The sequence below is a fragment of the Trichechus manatus genome, unplaced genomic scaffold (genome assembly GCF_000243295.1).
Source record: "Trichechus manatus latirostris isolate Lorelei unplaced genomic scaffold, TriManLat1.0 scaffold00013, whole genome shotgun sequence".
In the NCBI taxonomy this organism is placed as follows: Eukaryota; Metazoa; Chordata; class Mammalia; order Sirenia; family Trichechidae; genus Trichechus; species Trichechus manatus.
The window spans coordinates 5,217,519-5,241,772 of NW_004443949.1; the positions used below are offsets into that span (position 1 = coordinate 5,217,519).

General features: G+C 36.2%; 1 protein-coding gene across 1 annotated transcript in view; it reads right to left on the reverse strand.

Annotated features, from left to right (window-relative positions):
• GPC5 (glypican 5) overlaps window positions 1–24,254 on the reverse strand; it is a 1,611,475-nt gene that overhangs the window by 750,739 nt on the left and 836,482 nt on the right. The window contains exon 7 of the mRNA XM_004371398.1: window positions 13,936–14,098. Coding sequence (XP_004371455.1) covers window positions 13,936–14,098 — 163 coding nt within the window. The remainder of the gene's footprint in view (window positions 1–13,935; window positions 14,099–24,254) is intronic.

A 24,254-nucleotide genomic window follows, 5' to 3' on the forward strand; every position in this document is an offset into this window, starting at 1 on the left:
TATAGTTTTTCATAATATTCTGTTATAATCCTTTTTATTTCAGTTGGGTCTGTTGTAATGAGAGACTTGTTATTTTTGGTGATGGGAAAAGTGGCACTGAATATGGATATAGTGAGCACAGCACCACCAAAGTAAAAATGAGTGTTTGAGCACATATGGATAGGTATAGGCATATTGGTATACGAGCAGGTACAAGTGTGTACATAGGTAAGAACAGATAAAAGTATCTATAGGTATGTGTAAATACAAATATGTGGTTGCAGGCACATATATTCATTGAAGACACAAATATGAATACTCCTCAGATATAACCAAATGCCTTCCAAGACTGGTTTTCTGAGTTTGATACCTTAGGACCATAGTCTTATGGGACAACTCAGTCAATTGGCATAACATAGTCCACAAAAATCATGATCTGCATCCTAATGGAGTTGTGTCTAGGATCGTAAAAGCTTGCAAGTGGCCATCTAACACACAACTATGGGTCTCTACTCAGCAGAAGCAAAACAGTAAGATGGTAATCAAAAGCTCAGAGAAGAAACAAGTCTACATGAGCCACAACCTCATCTACCCTGCGACCAGAAGAAGTAGATGGTGCCTGGCTACCACTGACTCTTCTGACCTGGGTCACAATAGATGTTCCCAGATAGAATGGGAAAAAAAATGTGGAATAGAAAGTAAATTAAAAAAATAAAAGCCAGACAAATTGGAACAATAGAGAACAGAGAACTCCCTGAGACTATCACCCCAAGATACTTTAAACTCAGAACCGAGCCTGAGATCACCTTTTAACAAAATAGCAAAGTGGCACACAAAATAAAACATATTACTCATAAGATCAGTGCTCTACTTAAAAACCATCTGCTTGAGACCAAAAGGTCACAATTATTCAAATGCAAAGATGAGACGATGAGGAGGCAGGGAAACAAAGAGTACTGGAAATGGAACAAACAGAACATAATTAAGGAGAATGTTGACACATTACGATAAATGTAAGAATTGCCACTGAATAATTTCTGTGGAAATTGTCACATGGGAATGTAACTTGCTATGTTCTATGACATTGGTTGCCAACCCCACAACGTGTCAACACTGTCGCCTTCTTGGCTTTGGGTTGCCCATTTCTATTCGTCCAGCTTTCCTGTCCCCTCCTGCCTTCTCGTCCATGCCCCTGGGGTGGTGTGTCCCTTTAGTCTAGTATATATGATTGAACTACATGTGTTATTTTTTGTTTTATAGGCCTGTCTAATCTTTGGTAAAATATAATTAAAAAATAAATAAAACTACCCTTAGCCTTCGTTCTAAACCTAAACCTAATCCCAACCCTAAAAATAATCCAAATTCTAAGCTAACTAATAACCTAGCCCTATCCCTACCCCTAATTTTATTCCTAACCCGAACCAAACCTAAACCTAACCTTAAGTCAAAGCCTAACACTTACCCTAACCCTAAATGTAACTCTATCACCCTAGCCCTAGCCCTGGCCCTAAATATACCCCTAAGTCGAACCTGAACCTTAAAACTAGCTCCAGACCTAACTGTAAACATAGTTTTAGCCCTATCTCTGGCCATAACCCTAATCTAGACCTAACCATAACCTTACCTCTAACCCTAACCCTAACCCTAGTCCTAGCCTGAATTCTATGCCTAACTCTAACCCTAACTCTAGATTTAACCATAACCTAACTCTAACCCAAACCGTAACCCTAGCATTTGCCCTACCCTAGCGCTAGCCCTAATTCTACGCTAAGCCTAGCTTGTACTCTGACCCTCATCCTAACCCTAACAGTAACTCTAACCCTATCTCTGTTGTTGTTGTTGTTGTGTGCTGTCGAGTTGATGCCAACTCATACCAACCCAGTGTGACAGAGTAGAATTGCCCCATAAGATTTTCTAGGCTGAAATCTTTACAGGAGCAGATCGCCAGGTCTTTTCACCCGCAGAGTGGCCAGAAGGTTCGAACTGCCAACCTTTTCGTTAGCAGCCGAGCACTTAACCATTTCATCACCAGTGCTCCTACCCTATTCCTAACACTAACCAAACCCTAACATTAGATCTAATCCAAACTCTCAACCTAACCATAACTGTAACCCTAACCCTAATCTTAAACCTAAACCTAATCCTAACTCTAACCCTATCCCTAATTATAATTCTAAACTTAACCTGTACCCTAAGTCTAACATTAGCGCTACTTCTAGCATTAGCACTAGCCCAAATTCTACCCCTAAACCTAACCTGTATACTAATTATGACTCCAGCTGTAACCCTGACATTAAAAGCAGAGAAACAAAAATTATGTTACTTTAAAATGTTTCATGAGTTTATCGTTTGAAAATGTTTCCTAGTAACCTCTTCTGTTACAGGTGAGTCCCATTTCTTCTTATTCTGTTTCCAGCAAAAATAGAGAACAATCATCAGTAGACATTGCTAAATCTGATGTTGGAAAACAACTGCTTCTGACAGAAAGTGTGAACATCTGAAGCATGGGAAATGCTAGTTAAATATTCTACATTAATACAACGTCTTGCTTTTTTTGGATAGAGGAAGTCTGAGAAGTCAAGTCGTAGAAGAAATATAATTGACATCATCAGAAAATCAATCCCTGATAATTCTTAAGGCAATATTCAGCACCACCATTTAAATAATTTTATGCGTGAATTTTTCAGGGCATTAGAAACCCAAAACAAAAGACTTTCCACACATAACTTTAAATAGAAAAGTAAAACTAAAGTAACTAGCTAATTAAGGAAAAATAAAGTGTTTTTTTTTTTTTTTTCTTAATTCTGCTCATATTTCAAAATAAAAACCTTTCTTCAATATGTATGTCTCACATATTTTGGACATGTTATCAGGAGGGATCAGTCCCTGGAGAAGGACATCAAGCTTGGTAAAGTAGAGGGTCAGCGAAAAAGAGGAAGACCCTCAATGTGATGGTTTGACACAGTGGCTGCAACAATGGGCTCAAGCATAACAACAATTGTGAGGCTGGTGCAGCACCCAGCAGTGTTTCGTTCTGCTGTACACAGGGTCCCTATGAGTTGGTACCAACTCGTCAACACCTAACAACAACAACAACATGTTGGTTTTATAGGGATGCAAATTCAGGATGCCACTAACTGTAGTCAATCATTTTCTTAGAAATGTTCTTATAGGTAGAGGATTTATTTGAAAAATTTTCCTGATATTGTTTCCATTGTAATATTTTATACTGTTGACTATGATACAGGAATGATAGGTACCAGAGAAATATATAATTAAAAACATTTAAAAAGAATTTTTTTTCAATTAAGAAAACTTCTTTTCAATTAAGTTTGTAAGCAAAGCTTACAAATGCCCAACAATATACACTTAAATAACATTTCCAAAAGTCCATCGCCTAAACCAAAGAAATAAATTTAATAGTATTCTGAATAAGGAGAAGCTTTCAATTTTCTACCAAGAGCAGCTATGGTATTTTCAATTATGAAAGAAATTAAATGAGAGTAAGCTCTTTTTCTTACAACCATTACTTGATGACTATTATCTAAGTCTTACATATAATTATATCTTGGGAAAAATATCTCTAAAAGACAGATTATAAATTTCACATTTCTCTTGTCATCCTGCAAACTTTATAAGAAAAAAGCTTCACCAAAAACTTCAAGCTAATATTGAACAAGGACAAATGCAAAGGTTTTTGTAAAGATTTATAGTATCCAAAGTTTATATTCAAAAGATGAGTTTTATTTTAATGATTTCTCTTTTTTCCAGTTTTAGTAATTTCCTATAACACTGTATTTGAAATAAAAGCTAGGCTAAGATGAAATTTAACAACCCTGACGCAAACCTTTCCTGACTTTAAACCGCACAGTATCCCCTTACTCTGTTCGAATGACTGCCCCTTTGTCTATGCACAGGTTCTGCACGAGCACAATTCAACTTATACACAGGACTATATTCTTGATTAACCCATAGATAGTAGTAAAGGTCTTGTTGCTGGGTGGAGGAAAGGTATCATTTAGAAAAATATATCTGTAAATATACAGGATATTGAGCAAGTGCTTGACTCTATTTTACTGAGCTAATTCATACATTCCAAGTATAAGAGGACCTGATATTAGTAATAGTGAAGGAAAAAGACTCAGAATTAGTTTTCAAGAGCCACAGCATTTGGTAACTGTTAGGGATTGAAATACGTTCCCCTAAAAATATGTGTTGTAAATCCTAACCACTATACCTGTGGCTAAAATCCCAACTGGGAATGGTTTTCTATGTTATGTTAATGAGGCAGGGTGTGCTTAAGTCAATATCTTTTGAAACATAAAAGCACATACTAAGTAAGCAGCAAAAAAGCAGAGATGGGGAAGATTGATGCCGTGCCATATGAAGATCACCAAGGAGCCAAGGCATAGAAGCTAAATAGAGACAAGGAATCTTTTCCCCAGAGTCAAAAGAAAAAAAGCCTTTCCCTAGAGCTGTCACCCTGAATTCGAACTTCTACCTTCCTAAACTGTGAGAAAGTACATTTCTGTTTGTTAAAGCCACTCGTTTGTGGTATTTCTGTTATAATAGCCCTAAATAACTAAGACAGTAACTTATCAATGTCAGATTCCTCCTCCTCTTCTTCTTCTTCTTTTTAATTCCCCTGCCTTGGCCTTTCCCAGCCCCACACAGTTAGCTTCATGGAGGGCCCAATATTCCCATCAGCCAGTCCTCAGAGAAACAGTTTAACATGACAGTCTCACTGACAAACTGAGCTTTAAATCAACTTAGGAGGACCAGGCAGAAGACCAAATAAATCAAAGACTCTCAGTGACATGCTATTCCTATACTAGGTCCATACATACTTTAGATTTCAGAAAAAAAAAGATTCTGTAGAATATAATATTTATTTCTTTTATCACCTCTGTCCCTGAGAATCAGTATCCTAGTGGTAAAGAAAAGAGCTACAGATGAAACATAGAAAAAGTTAAGTAATAGCCTTGTAGTCCCAAAATGGAATTTGAATACATCAGTAAAAACTCACAAGGTGTGTGTGTGTAAGTGTGTGTGTGTGTGTGTGTGTGTGTGTGTGTGTGTGAAGCAATGACCAAGATATCTATCTTATGACCAAGAAGACAGCTATTGTCCCTTATTCTTTGTTCAAAATGTCCAGGCATATGTTTTTCTAATTTTCTATGTGATTCTTTTTCTCTGGAATTTGGGAGGAGAAAGTGAAACGTGTTAGTTTGCACAGCAAAATGTACACCTACAGATTATTGTTATGGTTTTATCTCCATGAAAACTAGTAGAAAGTTCGAATTTGTTTTTAGATAATGATTCTATTTTAGTTCTACCTTTATACAATTAACACTAGCTCTATAAATCAGGGTCCCGTCAAGAAAACGGAAACCGTGATAGGTATGTTAACTAGAAAGAACTTAATACAGCAAAGTGGTACATAAGTATTTAAAGGTCAGAGATAGGAAAAGGAGGATGTTGAAGAACACAGAAATTAGTAACTACAGGGAGCAGCTTCCACTCCTAGGGCTAAAGAAAGAGCAGAGGGAAGACTACCAGAATTCAGGGACTGTAAAGAGGAATTTGCTCATTAGGTGAAGACTAGGAGGGCAGCCCTGCCTGGATGGTGTTCAGACCCCTAGGTATAAAGGGCACAGACAAAGTCTTACCACTAAGGAAGAACTTGTGGAATATTGTCCCCGTGAGCCCTTCCTAAGGAGACTTTGACATAAGACCTAGACATTCCTAGATATAAGAAGTAGTGGTTAGCATTAAATATAGTTTCTTAAAGAACTAAGGCTCAACCAGTGCTAAACAGCAGATATGTTATGTGACCTGACAATATCTGATAATATAGATATAGCCACCAACCAAAACCAAAACCAAACCCGTTTCCGTCGAGTTGATTCCGACTCACAGCGATCCTATAGGACGGAGTAGAACTGCCCCATAGGGTTTCCAAGGAATGGCTGGTGGATTTGAACTGCTGACCTTTTGGTTAGCAGTGAAGCTCTTAACTACTACACACCACCAGGGCTCCGAAATAGTCACCAGCGCTCCAAATATAGCATAACCATAAAAATGGGGATAACAATGGATAAGATATGCTAAAATTTTAGTAATAATAATAATAGGTAGGAGAAGTATTAGTATTATTCTGATATTATGATATATCTAATGTGGAATACAGCTAATGAGTAGTATTTATTTCTCTTATCACCTATGTCCCTGAGAATCAGTATCCTAGTGATAGAAGAAAGGAGAAACAGATATAATATAGAAGTTAAGCAACAGCCATGTAGTCCCAAAATTGAATCTGAAAACATCAGTATGAATGCATGAGGTGAGTGTGTGTGTGCGTGTGTGTGCGTGTGTGTGTGCGAAACAATGACCAACCCCATAGGAAGAAACATCCTAAGTGCCCATACTGTGGTCAGGAAATACCATTTCCCATTAAAAGGAATCAAGGCTCATGCAGAAATGGCTGATTCCAGATATGCAACAGTAATGTACAAGCTGAGCCTGTAATATCTTGTTATATCAGATAGCAAAGAAACTAGCAAAGACTATGGAGGTTGCATCAGAAGGACTCAAGGTCCAAACTGAAAAGCGTCAGTTGGAAAAATATGGGACAATTTAAACTTCAATAAAAATAAGAATTACAAATATTCTTAAAACTTTGTGTTCATAATGAAATTTTTAAAAAATGAAAAGAGTTGTCACTTTTTGAGAAAGACAGGGAGGGAACCAGTTTATTATCTGGAAAACTGGATAAATAAATGATTCAAGAATTTATCCTGCCTTTCCCAAAAATCATAATCAAAAGTGATAAGTAGATCATTGAACTTGTATTTTGTTTAGAGAACATCTGCCAAAGAAGATAACTCAACGGAGGAAGGATTAAAAGAAAAAAAAAAAAAGTCTGTAGATCTGAAACAAATGTCAGATGTGGAAGCAAAATGGCCCATATACTTATGAAAGAGTACAATTCAATTAATTATCAGGAAAATGGAAACTAATATAAAATAAAATATTATTCACTTCCACCCTTTGAAGGAATATTAAAAAATAGTAGGATGGGGAAAAAAAGTGTCTGCAAAGAAGGGAAGCCAATGAGAATTCTTATTTATTGCTGGTGGGAAAAAACAAAAAATTGGAACAATTGCTTGGTAAGCCAGTCTGACGTTACCTAGCAAAGCTGAACATAGGTATGCTTTGTGACACTGCCATGCCACTTCTAGGTACATGCTGCAGAGACTCTTGCACATGTGTGTCAGAATATGTACAAGACAGTTTATCACAACATTGCTTGCAATATCCAAAAACTGCAATCAACTCTAATATCCAACAATAAAATAGATAAAGCAGTGGGTATGTTGCTGGGTGATGGAAAGTTACCATACTTAACCACTGCACTACCAGGTCTCCTCAGAAATGTAGACAGTGTTCCATAAAAGTTCACACTGTTTTAATAGAGACTTATTTTAGAGAGGTACGCGATAAACAAGGGATGTTATAAAAAAAAGAGCATAAATTCTTGCTCCTTATAGTGTGGTCCATGGATCAGCAGCAACAGCATCACCAGGGCCTAGTAAGGACTACCCTACCTCAAACCTACTACTTCATACTCTGCTTTTTAACAAGATCCCCAGGTAATTTGTAAGCACATGAAAGTTGGAGAAGTGCTGGGTCCAGATCACATGTGCTATTATTTTTAAAAATTGTTTATACTTAGTGAGCACTTAATTGTCTTGTCAATAAGCTATATGAAAATCACACTTTCCACTTGGTAGACAGTATAGAAATGTCACTGAAGAACCTAAAATACACCTAACTTGTTCCTACATGAGAAACTTTCTTAATTGATTCTGACTGAGGAAGAATCTCTCAATTTTGCTCACCACTTGTTTATACTGTGACACAGTGATACAGAAAATGGACATGGATTAGTATATGGGTTTGTTTCTGATTTTGTTGATAGCTGCATGGCTTTGGGCAAGTCATAATAACATTTATCTGATGATATTTTCTTGAATTTTATTATTTTTTACTTCCTCAGTTGATCATACAGTCATACTGAGCATTATGCTATTCAAAAAAGACCATCACTTCTTTATGTCTTCTGGAGTGGTACAGATTTAGTTCTGAGATATTGCAGAATAGCTGGTTGATCTGGAATGCATGTAGGAGGCTGGTTTAAACTTTAATTAATAAGCCTCCTTCCTCACCCCAGTGACTTAATACCGGTTCTGTGTCTCAGCCAAAGCAATGAAAATCATAGCTTAGGCATTCAAGGACAAACTCTTTTTACTTCATTTCTATTATTTAAATCTATGAAAGCAATATATAATTTTTCAAAGAATAAAAGATAATTTAAGATGATTCATTAGGTATCCAGGTTCTGTTACACAATCACGTTAACAAAATAGTAAGAAACCAGGATGTCTCAATTATTTAGAAACCAAAATGGAAATGTGTAATCAGAATAATACTCGTAGTGATCCCATATTAGTTAAAAATACATTTATCTTAGACATGTATTTCATTTCTCTTTGGTATAATTTTCATCGGTAGTGTAAAAACTGCACTAGATGGTAATTTCAAAATGTTTACCATTTTGAACATTGAGTGAGATCAGAAAGCGTTTCTTTGTGAATTTTTCTGTGGTTTTATTTTGCAGGGTTTTATGTGATCCTTCAGTATCGGGCACTTGTAAAACCTAGACCAAAGTGTACAGTCATTTTTCAAGATTACTTTCACTGTGACACAACAGAAGTGTGAATCTAAGTAATTTTACAATGATGATTTATTTTTAGTGTAACTGAGTAGCATAAACTCATGATAGGTTATTTAGATATTTTCAGAGCATTTTTCTTACATTTATAAATAATTTATTATTTATTAACACTTTGCAAAGTCAGCTGAATACATTTCATTATAATCAAAATTTGGTGAAACTTTCGTTTTAGAAAGAACACACACAATTTCAATGTAATTATTGGAATTATATGCATGTATTATATGTCTGACAGAATTTATATTCGAATTGCCAACCCTCTGGTTAACAGCTGAGCTCTTAAAGACTGTGCCACCAGGGCTCCGAATTTATATTGGGAGGAAAAAAATCATCAACTAGGCAATATAATATAAAATAATTTCTAGTAAACGAATAAATACATAGTTTTAGTAGTTATAGAAAAAAAAATAGAATTTTCTAAAGAAAATTCCAGACAGTATTTTGTGAACTCTCCCTAACCTCTACGCCTAGCAGAGATTTTTGATGTGAAGGTGATTTACGGAGAAAGTAACAGTTTGAGGAAGCCAAGAATTTTCACTCATCTACAATCCTGCATCACTAAATAAATCAGCAACCTTTATTCTTCAGGGGCTAACAAAGAGTCATTTTCATTTTAGTATGCACATGGAATACACTATTCTCTTCCAAGGTCACTGTTAGTACCACGATGCAGATTCATTTGTTAGAGGCTGATCTCGGGTTACTAAGTGAAAAATCCAAAGCTCAAAATAAACAATAGTTCTATTTATTGTAGGCTATAGAAAATCAAACAGAAATTCTTTGTAGATATAGCAATTTAATGTCCAATGTACAATGCTTTTATGTCTAAATTGATGTTATTTAGATTGAATACTTTCTGTTTCAATAAGCCTAGCTGGTGGTGCAGTGTTCAGTGCTAGGCTGCTCATCAAAAGGTCGGCAGGTTGAATCCACCAGCCACTCTGCTGGAGAAAGATGCGGCAGTCTGCTTCCATAAAGATTACAGCCTTGGAAACCCTATGCGGCAGTTCTACTCTGTCCTAAAGAGTTGCTATGAATTGGCATTGACTCAATAGCAATGGGTTATCTGAGATAACAAATGGGAAAATGTTTCACAAACTGGATAATGCTGTAAAGGGCAGGGTAAAGTAATTATTATTGTTATTATAACTAAGTAAACAGTTTGAGGGACAGGGAATAGTTGTGAATAGAGGTGATTAAAGGTCTAAGAACTGAGCCATGGGATGTTCAAACATTTAGAATTGGAATGATAAGAAAGAGCCATTAAAGGAGAAGAGAAAGAGCAGCCCATGAGGTGAGAACCTAATGGCAAACAGTTCTTCCCTAGAGAAAGTCTTCCAGTTGCTTAAAAAGGAGCAATTCCTGAGGGCTCCAAATGCACTAGTCTTTGTGACCCATACCATAACTTCCCAATCAGGACTGTGCTGAGAGCACCGATGGGGAAAACGTCATCTGAATACACACCAAACAATAACAACAGTGTTGCCATGCACAGATTTTTCAGTTAAAGTAAAATTATTTTAAAAGCTGCTAAACATGTTACATAATATTGTCTGAGCAATTATGCATATGACAATAGGTAGAAATTAACTCTCTCAAGCAATGTGAGAAGTTAAAATAACCCTACTATTCGTTGCATGTTTGGCATCTGAAGCAGCACACGATCAAATTCATTTTGCCTGAGATTATTACTGTGAATCATGTTATCAAAGGGAATCTGATGACTGGGTATATATATCTATATATACATTCTTGAATTTTAAACAGAGTGTGGCAGTCATTGCCAGTCTAAATTATAGTATCACAGAAGAATTGCAAGCAGTGCCATTGCAGGATTTCAAAACTACATGAGGAATAGTTCTACCACAGCCTGTCTTTAATAGCACTCTGGTTTGCTTTTCAACATCTGAAAGTATCAACGTTTGGGAACGTAAGAAGAGTAGTCAAATCGTTGAAGAGCTATTAGTGGTAGTGGGATTAGGTCTGCTTTGTATATCCAAACGAACAGAACTTGTTTTAGCTACTGGTGTTTAGAAATCACATTGCTTGGCCACTGGAAAAGGATAGCAGGTGTCATACGGGCAGTGGAGGGGTAGGCAGCGCCAAGGTACAGAGCAATACTAATCCTGAAAGTCCACGTTACTCATGCGATCTCCATACCTATGTAACTGAGTTGAATTCGATACAATAAAAATACAGGATAAGTTTCCATAATATTGAGATTTTTAAACCATCCTACTGTAAGAGGAATACTTTTAAATTTCCTAAGAGTGAACACGAAGTAGTAGGTATATATGGCTAGACCCTATGAAGAACAAATCAGCTAAGATTTTATAATTGTCTACAAGTGGGATACAAACAGAGACATTTTAAAAAGCTAAAACTTTGGACAACTGTTTGACACTATTGATGATTATAAAAAAACTAAGAGATTCGTAAGTATTTTAACGGCAAAACTTCATACACTGAAGCATATAGACGTCTCTGTTTTCTGAAATAAACATAAACAGAAAACTAATTCAAGTGATCATTAGTAAAATATTTATCAACTTTGCACCCTTGCAGAAATTGAGTAGAATCATTAAACTTACAGGGCACAGTATTGTAAACATTAGCTATATATTATCTAGCTATAAATATATGTTGATATCTATATATATATCTGTATATCTATATATATCTTTTTAATTAGACATTTTTGTCATGACAGGTAAAGTATGTGTTATTTACGTTGTATTTTATTAAGAATAAACACTGTAAAGAAAAAATAATAGCGCATTTCAAGTTCTTAACATAAACGACACCCTTCTAGAGCACAATACTTTTACGTGACTGTGTTAGGGGCCTTCAAGTCAGTTCTGACTCATAACAAATTGTGTACAACAGAAGGAAACACTGCCTGGTCATGAAGTCATGAAGCCCACCTCAAACTATGTCTTAGCTTGCTTTACCAATATCTCAAATTAGCCAAAGACAGGCAAAATTTTGTAGCACTTTATAAAAAGAGGAAGGTAAGCTACCCTTTGCTGCTTTTCTGATCCTTTATTCAGCACGCTGTCCACAGTGGTTTCCTTACTGCTTATTAAAAATTGAAAAGCAACAGATATAAACTGTTAGAAACATAATAGGCGAGCCACTTATAGCAGGCGTGGATTTTTTTTTTTTTTTTTTGTAATGTTTGCCTGGAGTTTCTGAAAACCATCTGTATCTTAAATCTCCCCAATTCTGACTGATAGTTGCCTGTACCATACCTATCCATTTCAGAAGTAATTGAAAACAAGGTTTTGAAGTAAAAATTCATTCTTGCTACTTTGACAACTACGGTTTTGTGAGAAAACTATTAGTAGCTGAATATCCTCAATAGTCTCTACTTCTCTTGTGAAGTAAAACAAAAAACGTTGTCTATTAATACTTGAGAAATTCTTGCGCTTATAAATACTTTCAGGAAGTGAAAAAATCCCTATAAAAATGCTAATTCTACATACTTACACAAATACATACACATACACACATGCTATTTGATAGATGAAATTTCCACCTGTTATGTGCTTGCGCTACTGCTATTGATGATACAGACATACAGGAATAATTCTCTGCTGAAAAACCTTGCTAATAATCAAATGACAATAAAACTAGAGTACATGTAAATATCCAAGATAGGGTACAAACAACTGAACATTATTCTAATAGATAATTATCATAGTTACTAAATGCAATGGAAGACATTTTAACTGTAAGGAAAAATATTTTTTTCCAGTGAAAATCCTTTTTCTTCTTTTTTTGTCCATAAAACCAAAGAAAGAAAAAAACAAAAGAACTCAATCTGATAAGTTAAATTAATACCAATAACAGGAATACATATTTTTAATCTCCTACAAAACTAGAAGATATTTAATTTGCATTAGTAGATGGTTTAATTACATCAATGATTTCTGTGGCTCTTTGTTCAATTGCTGCTCCAGAAATGAATTCCCATCTATTTACACTTTATGTTAAATAAAATTATTACAGTGTCTAAATGGAAAATATCCTTTATTATGTGAATTTTTTCATCTCTTTGGCTTCCATTCTTTTAACTAATACATTTGGCTTGTCAAACTGGATCCTAGAAAAAATGGGGTATTAATGGTGGAAGCATCAATTTGTGTTTATTCACTACAAGACAGCTGAAAAGTAAGTGAATTCTTCTTCCACCAAACTCATAAATGGGCACATCAAACAGGTCTAAAGAAGCCCAGTGTGATTTAGAGGGAGATTATCAGAACACCCTATTAATAGGTCCAGTGGGGTTTCAGAAGATTACTTTAACCTTTGAACAGCCTAAGCTAAATAAAATTTAAAAGCGAGATGCTCTGTGTACAGTGCGAATTCTCACACTTCTTTCTCAGTTGATAGGTTTGATTCTCCTTCCCATGTGAATGAATACATGCACATAGCAGTGGAGGCTGGAAAACCTGTATTCCTCATCTTGTATGTGAAGACAAGAAAAGAAATGCATTTTGTGATTTTTTTTGTCAGTCAGCCTTTCTGTCTTTTGTGGTCGTGACTAGTTCAGCAATGCCAGAGAAGCTTTTCAAAACCATACAATCAAACCGACGTGAATGATAGGTGAAATTTTTTTTTGAAAAACAGATTCTTAAGAGATAAATTCAGCATAGTTTTTCACCATAATTAACCATATATTTAACCAATTCCTTTTCAATTTGACTGTGATAAAAATTTTATAAAGCAAAATCTCCTTTACGTAATGTCACAATAATATAAAGAAACGCAGAATTGATTTTTTAGTAGGACTTATCCATCTTGATTTCACATTATTTACCAATATGCATTTAATATTCATGCCCTAAGAATTCTCATGCCCTAAGAATTATCCCTCTGTAAAGCCTTTATCATTCTCAGACCATCCTCTCAGAGCTGAAGATCTCACAATTTTTCAGTGAAAAGTGACGTTTCCATTTAAAGCCATTAACTAAAAATAAACAAAAACCATATGAATGCATATTTTGAACATCTAAAAGTAAGCTATCTGCCATTTCCAGCTCCTATTGCCTGCTTCCGAATTCACTGTCATTATTTCTTCACGCCATGATAATAATTATCCTTAATTATATTTTATAATCAACCCTTTAAAAGTAGTATTAGAACCACACACTTACAGTCTGCGATTTTTAGTGTCCTCTTGACTTCTCCACTTCCTGATCCCCCACAGCCGTCTTCATCATCACAGTCCCCGCTGACTTGTTCGACCATGCCGCCACCACTGCCCAGCTGGAGAAGTTCCCACTTGTCCGGTTTGGGTGTTGACCTACCCTGTAACAACTAAACATGGACACCAAATGCACTTATTAGTTGCAAATTCAAATCATCTAAGATCTCTCTTCAGATGCATATGCAGAAATTAGAATTATTCTCACATGTGGATCCATTTTTTGGTGCAGACACCTTATCAAATCAAGTCTTCAACAATAGCAATAACAACAAATGGGCAAGATCTTATAGTCATAAAGAGCTATGATCTGCATATTAGCGATAATGCTTTGCTAACCAATCTGAAAAAAAATAAATAGCAGATAAAACCAGACCCTCTTGCTCATGTGTAATTTGGTTAGAGAATCTTTTGCTTCTGAATAAAAAATGTTTAGGCATGGTAAATCAAACTCCAGTACAACACAACACCCTTTGCAGTATATTGGCTGATAGCAGTGTGCTGTTTTGTAAACCAGCAGTCCGAATAGTCTCAAAAAGCTGAGTACTACTCTTCTAGAGGAGCCCTGGTGGTGCAGAGGTTAAGTGATATGACTGCTAACCACAAGGTTGGCAGTTCAAATCCACCTGCTGCTCCTTGGAAACTCTATGGGGCGGTTCTATTCTGTCCTCAAGAGTCACTATGGGTCAAAACCAACTCAACAGCAATGGGCTTGTTTACTTGTTTGTTTTTATTCTTCTAGAAAATCATATTAATTTTAAAAATCTAGAATTTTGGACATACTAGTTTATAGCATCACTTAAACTTTGTTGGATCAAATGCGTAGTCCCATGCATATGGCACAGAACTGATCCTTCTGACAAAAGACTTGGGTCCTACTTCCTTTTCCATGTAAGAAATTTTACTAACTTCTCAGTTCTTGGTTCTCAAATATTTCATCTACTTTTATGAGAAAAATGGCTGCCATAGCCATTTTTCCCTACAGCACAGGGGTGCAGGTAATATTTTTGAATAATATTGGAAATGCCGAACTCCTTTTCAAAAAGGTGATGTTATGAATAATAGAACATTTCACTTAAAGCTAAGACTGAGCGAAGTGATCCAATATGTGGCATTTGCACCTCTAAGGCAGTTTTGGAGATGAACACATGACCAAGCATGAGCACTCAAGGGTACCGCTATATTACGAATGAGCTATGTCTCTGCTGACCACTGAATGGACATTTACATTGTGATAGTGCTTTGTGAAAGCATTAGGGTTGGTACTTCGAAGAGACTGTCCAAATAATAGTACTGATTAGAAAACAATAATTAAAAACACTACCCTAGAGTCGAAATCAACTCAATGGCAATGGGTAACCCAAAGATAGCATTTCATACTGAAAAATATAGAGTGAAATATTCTCAATATTCAATATGTTTGATATTTAAAAAATACAATAAACAACTGACAATTCATAACTTTCAAAATTAAAAACAATAATTTTAGATCATGAATTCTGAAACATTTCCATTCTTAAAATGTATTTTTCTCTAGCAAATAAAAAAATGGCAAAACAACTTGAAAATATATATTTTTTTAATTCTTATTTCTATTTTATTCACATTTTTCAAAATGTCTTAGTAGGTGTCAGATAAGAAAAAGGGGCTTTTTTATGGTCAAGTGAATTTAGGAAATATTAAGTTAAACAAAATTTCTTTACTATGTTTATATGCTGATGTGTATGCTACAGGAAACACAGATATGAAACAAACCACATAAACATCCAAAATTCTCAAAGACCAAAGTTGAGCTACCTTAAATATGAATACCATTTATTATTTAGCATAATCATAAAGGGCATGGATGCTGAGGTCCTACAGACCTAGGTTTGAATCCTGATTCTGACATATTCTAACCATGAGACATTGGGCAAGTTACTGCATAACTTGGTCCCCTCATATCTAAAATGGGGACAATAATATACCTGGGGCATTGTTCTTACTGGGAGAAAAAAATATATGTAAAATACTGTAGTGAGTTCGAGGGAATACAGGGCTGATCAAGAAAAAAAGATACGTCCCTGAGATAGCATTGCACAGCAAGCTATTTACTGGGGCCTATGCACTGACAGCCGGACACAGGGGGCAGTCCCGCATAGCAGGAGGTCTTCCAGAGGCAAGTGGTGTAGGGAGTCATCAGAAGAGGAGAAGGGCATGAAGAGCCTGAGGGGAGAAGAAGGTGGGCTTATGTGCATCTGGGCAACCTCCTCCTGCAGCAGCAAGGTAGAGAATCTCTAAGTCCGAGAACTCCAAAGGACAGATGTCCCTGAGGGTCCTCATAACTACAGTGTTTTATCTTCTCTATGACTAGCTGATGTTCGGTGCAGTTTTGTGGGGTATGTAAAGCAGGCAGGCTCACGGTGGCTAAAAATAAGCTTATCTGAGCTACTTTTCTAACAACTGGATACGTACAAATTTGAGTTTGGCACCAGTGGGCTTTTGGGCTAATGGGTCTCAGCTTGTCATAAAGAAATAAACAACTTGGGACCAATACACCAAGGCCTTTTTTTTTTTTTTAATTGTACTTTAGATGAAGGTTTACAGAACAAATAGTTTCTCTTTAAACAGTTAGTACACATATCGTCTTATGACATTGGTTAACAACCCCATGACTTGTCAACACTCTCCCTATTACCAGCTTTCCTGTCCCCTCCTGCCTTCTAGTCCTTGTCCCTGGGCTGTTGTGCCCCATTAGTCTCATTTTGTTTTATGGGCCTGTCTAATCTTTGGCTGAACAGAGGCCATTTTTGACTCATTTATAAAACAAGTAATTTTCATAGTGTTGGCACATTAGAAATTTAATACATTTGATTGTTATTATCTAGTTTATTATATATTCTATTACAACAGAGCTTAAACACCTAGAACGCATTAGTTGAAAGAATTAATTGATAAAGAATCCAGTTACATTACTTAGATTAAAAATTTTCAAAGTATTATCTGCAATTACAAGAGCGAAGTTCTCTGGTGGTGTGTTATCCACTTTTGCCTCTGAAATTCTTTTCCAAAATTTTCTCATTTCAACTTTATTTTCCATTTACTTCCTAAGAGTTCTTTCAGTATTTTGCTGGGACCTTGCCCTGATCAAAGATGGAATCTCATGAACAATACCACAATGTATAAATCACCACGTCTATCAACCCATTGAATTACAACTCAAAAATACAAATACCATGATAGTGCATGAAAAACAAGGCTGACGATTTTTCAAAGTTGTTTTTGGTTAAAAGTGATCGAATATATTAATTGTCAGAAAATTATTCATTTATTTATAGTGACTGGTAAAGATAAAGGAAAAATATTTTTTGAGAAACAAAATAAGTATTATGTTCTTTATATTTCTCTTGCCTACCATGTCAATGAAACTCTGAGAACATTCTCAAGGCGTATAAACTCAAATTTTTAAGAAACAGTCCCCTAGATTGTGAATATGATGAAATGTCACACTCCCTACACTAAATGGCAAAAGAGATTTTGCAATTGACCAAAGGTTACTAATCAACTGACTTTGAGTTCACCAAAAGGGAGGTTATCCAGTGGACCTAGTATAATCACGAGTCCTTTAAAAGCAGAGTTTTCTCTGACTATCAGCAGAATGGGTAATCAGAGAGGTTCAAAGCATGAGGGGACTTGGACACAAGGGATTCTGCTGCAGGCCTTGAAGGTCTAAGTGTCTATGTTGTGAGAGAGCCGGTGGGAGAGTGCGCCCAGAGGCTTGTGGCCAGGAGCTATGAGAAGCCTCTAGGAGCTCAAGTGGACTGTCTAACAGCCAGCAAGGAATCAGGGTCCTCAGCCCTACAGCTGAGCTCTGCCAACAACCTAGGTGAGCCTGCAAGCAAATTTTCCCCCATATCATACAAGTAAGAGTCGAGCTTGGCTGATGCCTTGATTTCAGCCTGGTGAGACCCTGAGCAGAGAACCCAGCCAAGTCCAGCAGGGCTTCTGACCTACAGAGCTGTGAGCTAATTAACGGATGCTGTTTTAAGCTGCTTAGTACGTGGTAATTTGTTCTGCAGCAAGAGAAAACTAATAGTGTCTCCAACCTCCAAATGGGCCACACTTGCTTCTTGGCAATCTTCTTTATTTTAACTCTAGATTCCCTAGTATACTCCTCAGAATAAGGGGTCAGCATTTCATAAGGCACCATTTTACTGAGAAGACAGTGCCCTTGGGGGTAAACTAACAGATGTTTGCCTTTTCTCAGCTTTTCAGTTTCTCTGCCTCTTCACAATTCCTTTTATTATTTTCCAAGTCTTTTAGGAAGTGACATAAACCCATTGTTGTCAAGTTGATTCCCACTCACAGAGACCCTATAAGATAAAGTAGAACTGCCCCATAGAGTATCCAAGGTTGTCAATTTTTACAGAGGCAAATTGCCACATCTTTCTCCCATGGAGTGGCTGGTGGGTTCCAACCACCGATCTTCTGGTTAGCAGCTGAGTGCTTAACCACTGCACCCCCAGGGCTCCTTTTGGGAAGTGACATAGTTTTGTTTTCTATGATCAACTTATCCACGTATATCTAGATTCCCATCTGATCTATAATTTCAAGTCCCCAGTCATCTTTCTCAGTGCACCAAGGCTCTGCCTTATTATTTGTACGTTCTCACTTCTCAATGATTTCACAAGTCCACAAGTAATCATTTTATTTCTCACAAATGTAATAAAATGAATTTGCAAAAGTTCCCAATGAAATTCTAGTCAATGGAAACAATGGGGCTTTTACAGTAAGATCCTTTTAAAAATTCCCTTTTCATTTGGATAAATTATCTTGATTTCTTCTTGGCTTGCTCATCTTTATCCACCCTTCCTTCTCACCCTGTGTTTCAGTTAACAGCATAAACCTGTTCTTTTCTCATTGGTCTCTTTCTGGGACCCCATCCTAACAGAGTATGCTTTTACCTGTATACAAATTGTGCTCAAGTCTTTATCTGTAGCCCTGATCGTACTCCTTAGTTCATCTCTAAGCAGCTATTGGATATAAAAAATGTACCCCTATCACTTTGAATCCCAAAATAGAACTTGTCACTTCCACTATTCATGCATCTGGTGGCACAGGGGTTAAGAGCTCGGCTGCTAACCAAAAGGTTGGCAGTTCAAACCTACCAGACGCTCCTTGAAAACCCTATGAGGCAGTTCTACTCTGTCCTGTAGGGTTGCTATGAGTCGGAATGGACTCAGTGGCAATGGGTGTTAACTCATACATCATTACAACTTAACTTGCTGATCCATCACTGCAAGAATATCAATTTCTCCGACTCACTTTCTCCATATTATTTCACCCCAATCAATACTTTCACCACACCATGTGTCTGCCTAAATGCCCATTGTAACTCTTTACCGCCAAGACCACTTGTTTCCAACATGTGCCTCAAACCATACCAAACCAAACCCATTGCCGTCGAGTTGATTCCGACTCATAGCGACCCTAAAGGACAGAGTAGAACTGCCCCATACGGTTTCCAAGGAGCAGCTGGTGCATTCAAACTGCCAATCATTTGGTTAGCAGCCGAACACTTAATCACTGCACCATCAGGGCCCCACTAAACATGCACCTAGAGGGGAAATATCAGTCCTGATAGATGTGCCACATGAAGTGGTTCTGCAGTAAAAAAGTTTCGGAAATGCATGCTATGGCTTCTTATAAGATAATCATGAACTAAAGGCTCATGAGAAGTTCTTCAGTAAGCAATCTTGTTTAGTTGAGATTCACCCCACATTTCCCAAACTTACGTAAGCAGGGCGTCCATCCCTCTCCCCTCACTTAACATCCACAGATACATCTTTGGAAATGAGGCATAGAAGAAAAAGTTCAAATATAGGTTGATAGTAAAGGCCTCATATAGTTTACTTTTGTGTTTTTTTTTTTTTTTTTGAAGCTTCTGTCTAAATACAGTCTCCACCAATTAAATTCTGCCCCAGAGCACTCAGTCTGTTCTTATAGAAAATGCATGAATTTATCTGTCTATAATTTTATTTATGCTTGCTTTCTAGCCTCCCCAGTTCCAACTCTTGTTTTTCCTCTATATAAAATATACTCTTTCCTTTTCTTCAACTCGTTATATTTTACCCAATTTTCAAGTTCCAACTCACATATCTCTTTTATAAACCTACAAAGTTTCTGCAATCTTTTAACTCTGTCTGCCCCAGTCATTGGCACTTAATTAACTTTTTTGAGCCTATGCTATGCCTTTCTGATTAATGGTAAATTTCCTGAATATGATACCATGGTTTAATCATTTTTATACCTCCTATCAATGACTAAAGGGTGCTTCCCACATTGTAGATGCTAAATAAATATATTTTGATTTATTTCACATTTGAAAAATAATTTATTAAGATTATCCTGTGTTCAACATCTTTTATATCTAATTTAGTGCTTTCAGATTTACTCAAACCATTGGAGGTCATGACGTTCTTGAATAACTTGTAGATTCATATTCATTGACTGGTAAATGGATTGATTCACTTATTCATTCAATGACATTAATTGAGCATATACAGTGAAACCTCTGAGAGACAGAACTTGACCAGACTGCCTTGTTTTTCTGGGTCTCGTAAGTTTTCCGTCTTTGACAGGGTGCAGTCTTACCATTTTTCTACTACTCGTTTTAGCAGAAAATATTTGAGTTTTCCTTCTATGACAAGTTTCTGCCTTAGAGAGGTTCTGACTTTCACAGGTTTTACTGTATATATAAACATGTATTTTGAAGTATAAATATCCGTATCAAAGAGTAAGGCATAGTCTTTGTTCTTAAAAAGTTGTCAGTATATACTTTGTTTCAATGTTGGCATTCATGAATATGCAACAGGAGAAAATTAAAATAAAAAATAATCTAACAATCAAGGAAAAAAAAAAGCCAAAAGTTTATTTTGTGATCTTGCTAACTTACTTTTCTTTGTAATCTTTAACAAGAAATAATTTAAAACGATCCTACTCTTGAGTACCTGGAGCCTTCAAAGAAGTTGTTTAAACAAAAATTTGACATTGGAGAATCCTGCTAAAAGATACCACCTAAATATGTTTGTGTTTGCCATCCTACTAACTATAAAGTAGAAAGAAAAGAAACGTTTCCATTCCCTTTTTTAAAATGAATATGTAAAAAAAATCTTCATTATAAATCTGGAATACCACAATATTTTCAAAAATTGATTTATGCAAAAAAAAAAATCCATTTTTCCTAGAAAGGGAACTTCAGCTTCCTATTTTGGGCCATCAGGGAATTAGCTCTTTACAGTTCCCTCCTCCTTCAATCCCTTGGAGATAGCATGAGTAATAACTTCCTAAACCTTGTGACTCCACCTTCATCAGCCAGTGTTATTTCACATCCTACTTTTAAACCACCTTTGAGAAATGCACACAGCCACAGTTTCCATTAAAGAAGAACCCTGCTGCCATTTCTTTAATTAAACAAAAGAGATTCCTTAGGAGCACACTTAAAGGAACATAGAGAAGTAAAATGAATCTACAGAATGATGATGAAGCCAGTTTCCATAACAGTAGACACACTCATACCACATACTGTAAAGAACCTCTCTTCCTTTGCACCACATCCACATATAGCTGTTTCACATATTCATAAGATATAGGAAATTGTATAAAAAATTTTTCAAAGCCCCAAATAAATTTCACATTACTTCTCTGTACCTACATTTTCTTTATCTGTAAAATGGAAATAATAATATCTGTTTGGAAAGTTTTCTGAGTATTGTTTGGGTTAAATTATGTAAAGGGCTAGATAGATTTTTGTAAGTGTTCAGTAATGGTTAGCTGTCTTTATCATTATTATCATTCTAACCAATAAGAAAGAGATATGGCTACCCCAATCTCATGTCTGAAAGAGAGAACACTTATGGGAGTAAACGTTTCCATCTTCACCTCCGGCCTTCCTCAGCTCTGTTATCTGAGCCTGCCAAATGAAAAGATGATGCATTTTGAACACCAGAACCTATTCCCTTGTAATGGAGGGTACAAAATCAATCGGTACATACATATTTATAGAGCAATTGTAACAAAGGAAAGGACATGATTTTCAGTCCCAACCACACATTAATTGTGTTCCTTTAGGCAAATCACTTAACCCCATTAAAACTCATTTTTTTCTACTGAATAATAATGCATGGGAAAGCACTATAAATACTATAAAGCACTATGCTCATTTATAGTGTTATGTGTAAGACACTGCATCTATAAAACTGAGAAACCAACAAAGTGAGGAGAGAGTCAAACAACAATGTTAGGGTATTCTTACTTTCCTCAATGCTGTGCTGTTTGTGCAGTCAGCTGATTGGCTGTAAATAGTTGGTTTTGATGAAGTGATGCTTCCTGCTTATGTTTAATTGGTTCAGGAAGCTCATTAGGGATGCCATCTTGGAGGATGAGTTTGGTGGGTAGAATATCTGATGACTCTAAGGCAAATGTACATCTTTAAGCTGGTGAATTCATTTCTCAATAGACTCGATTTTCTTTTTACTAACTGGCAATATCCCATTGTTGTACTAGTCTTTCAAACATTTACGATAAAATCTGGCTATAGATGGCTCACATACTTAACATGTTTGCTGTGAGAGATAAACATATTCATCACATTCTCAAAATCCTCAAACTTGACAGCAGTTGAATGCGCTTTAAAATACGATACATAATGATACATCTTTAAAATATTTCCTCCTCCTTGCTCTTGCAACCATTTACACAGATATATAAGAAGTAAATGCATGTTTAGAAAGCATTAGTAATCATATATTTATCTCTAGTCATTTATTCAAATGTAAACATAGTAAAATATGCTCCTTTATGATTTTACATTCTTGCTGACAATTTATAGGTGAAAATTAAAATGTTGGCAGAAAAATTTTGAGCTAGAAAACTAAGGCATAGAAAAAAATTGTTATTTTTGATTCATCATTGATAAAACATCTCTAGAGAATAAACTCCTGGATGGTACAACTGGGTACATCACTTGCTCGCTAACTGAAAGGTTGGAAGTCAGAGTTCACCCCGAGGTACCTCAGAAGAAAGGCCTGGCCATCTACTTCTGAAAAATCAGCCATTGGAAACTCTATGAAGCAGTTCTACTCTGACTCACATGGGGCCGCCATCAGTCGGAACTGACTGAAAGGCAACCGGTTTGGGTTTTTTTTTAGAGAATAAATGCATTTTAGATATAGACTGAAAAAAATCTGTGTGTGTGTGTATTTTTAAAAGTTTCTATAAAGCAATGAGTATCTGCGTTTTTATATAGTTTAAGTGAAATCTACAAAGAAATGTATGGGAAATAGGGAAACAATGGAAGCTCATAACATTTTAAAGTTGGAAATCTAATTTCAAATTCCTCCTGATATGTTTTTAAATTTATCTCTGTAACGTATTTAAAATTAGAACTTTCTAAGCACTCTTTTTAAAAGGCACTCTCATTATTGTTTGTAACATAACTTCCCTTCCCTCAATTCTCTAACTTTACTCCATGCTCCACCCCACCCTCCCTCTCTTCACCTCCCTCACTAGCACTATTTACAATCATCTTTTACAAATCTCTTCTAACAAACTTTCTACTCTTTTTTTTTTTTTTATTGTACTTCAGATGAAGGTTTACAGAACAAATAGTTTCTCATGAAACAGTAGTACACATATTGTTTTATCACATTGGTTAACAACCCCATGACATGTCAACCCTCTCCCTTCTCGACCTCTTTTTTTTTTGGTGAAAATATACATACCCAAAGATACACCATTTCAAAAATTTCTACATGCACAGTTCGGTAACATCGACTACGCTCTTCCAGTTGTGTTGCTATTCTCAGTTTAGGTGAAGTTTTACAGAACAAAACAGTTTCTCATTAAACAGTTAGTACATTATGTTGCCCTATGACAATGGTTAATGACCTCACAACGTCAACACTATCCTTACTCAACCTTGGGTTCCCTATCACCAGCTTTCGTGTCCCCTTCTGCCCTCCAGTCCTTGTCCCTGGACTGCTGTGCCTCATTAGTCCCATTTGGTTTTATGGGGCTGTCCACTCCCCGGCCGAATGGTGAACCTCAGAAGTCACTTCACCACTGAGCTAAAAGGGTGTCTGGGGCCATACTGTTGGTGTTTCTCCAGTCTCCTTTAGGCCAGTAAATCTGGTCTTTTTTTTATGAGTTAGAATTATGCTCTACATCCTTCTCCAGCTCTGTCCAGAACCCTCTGTTGTGATCCTGGTCAGAGCAGTCAGTGGTGGTAGC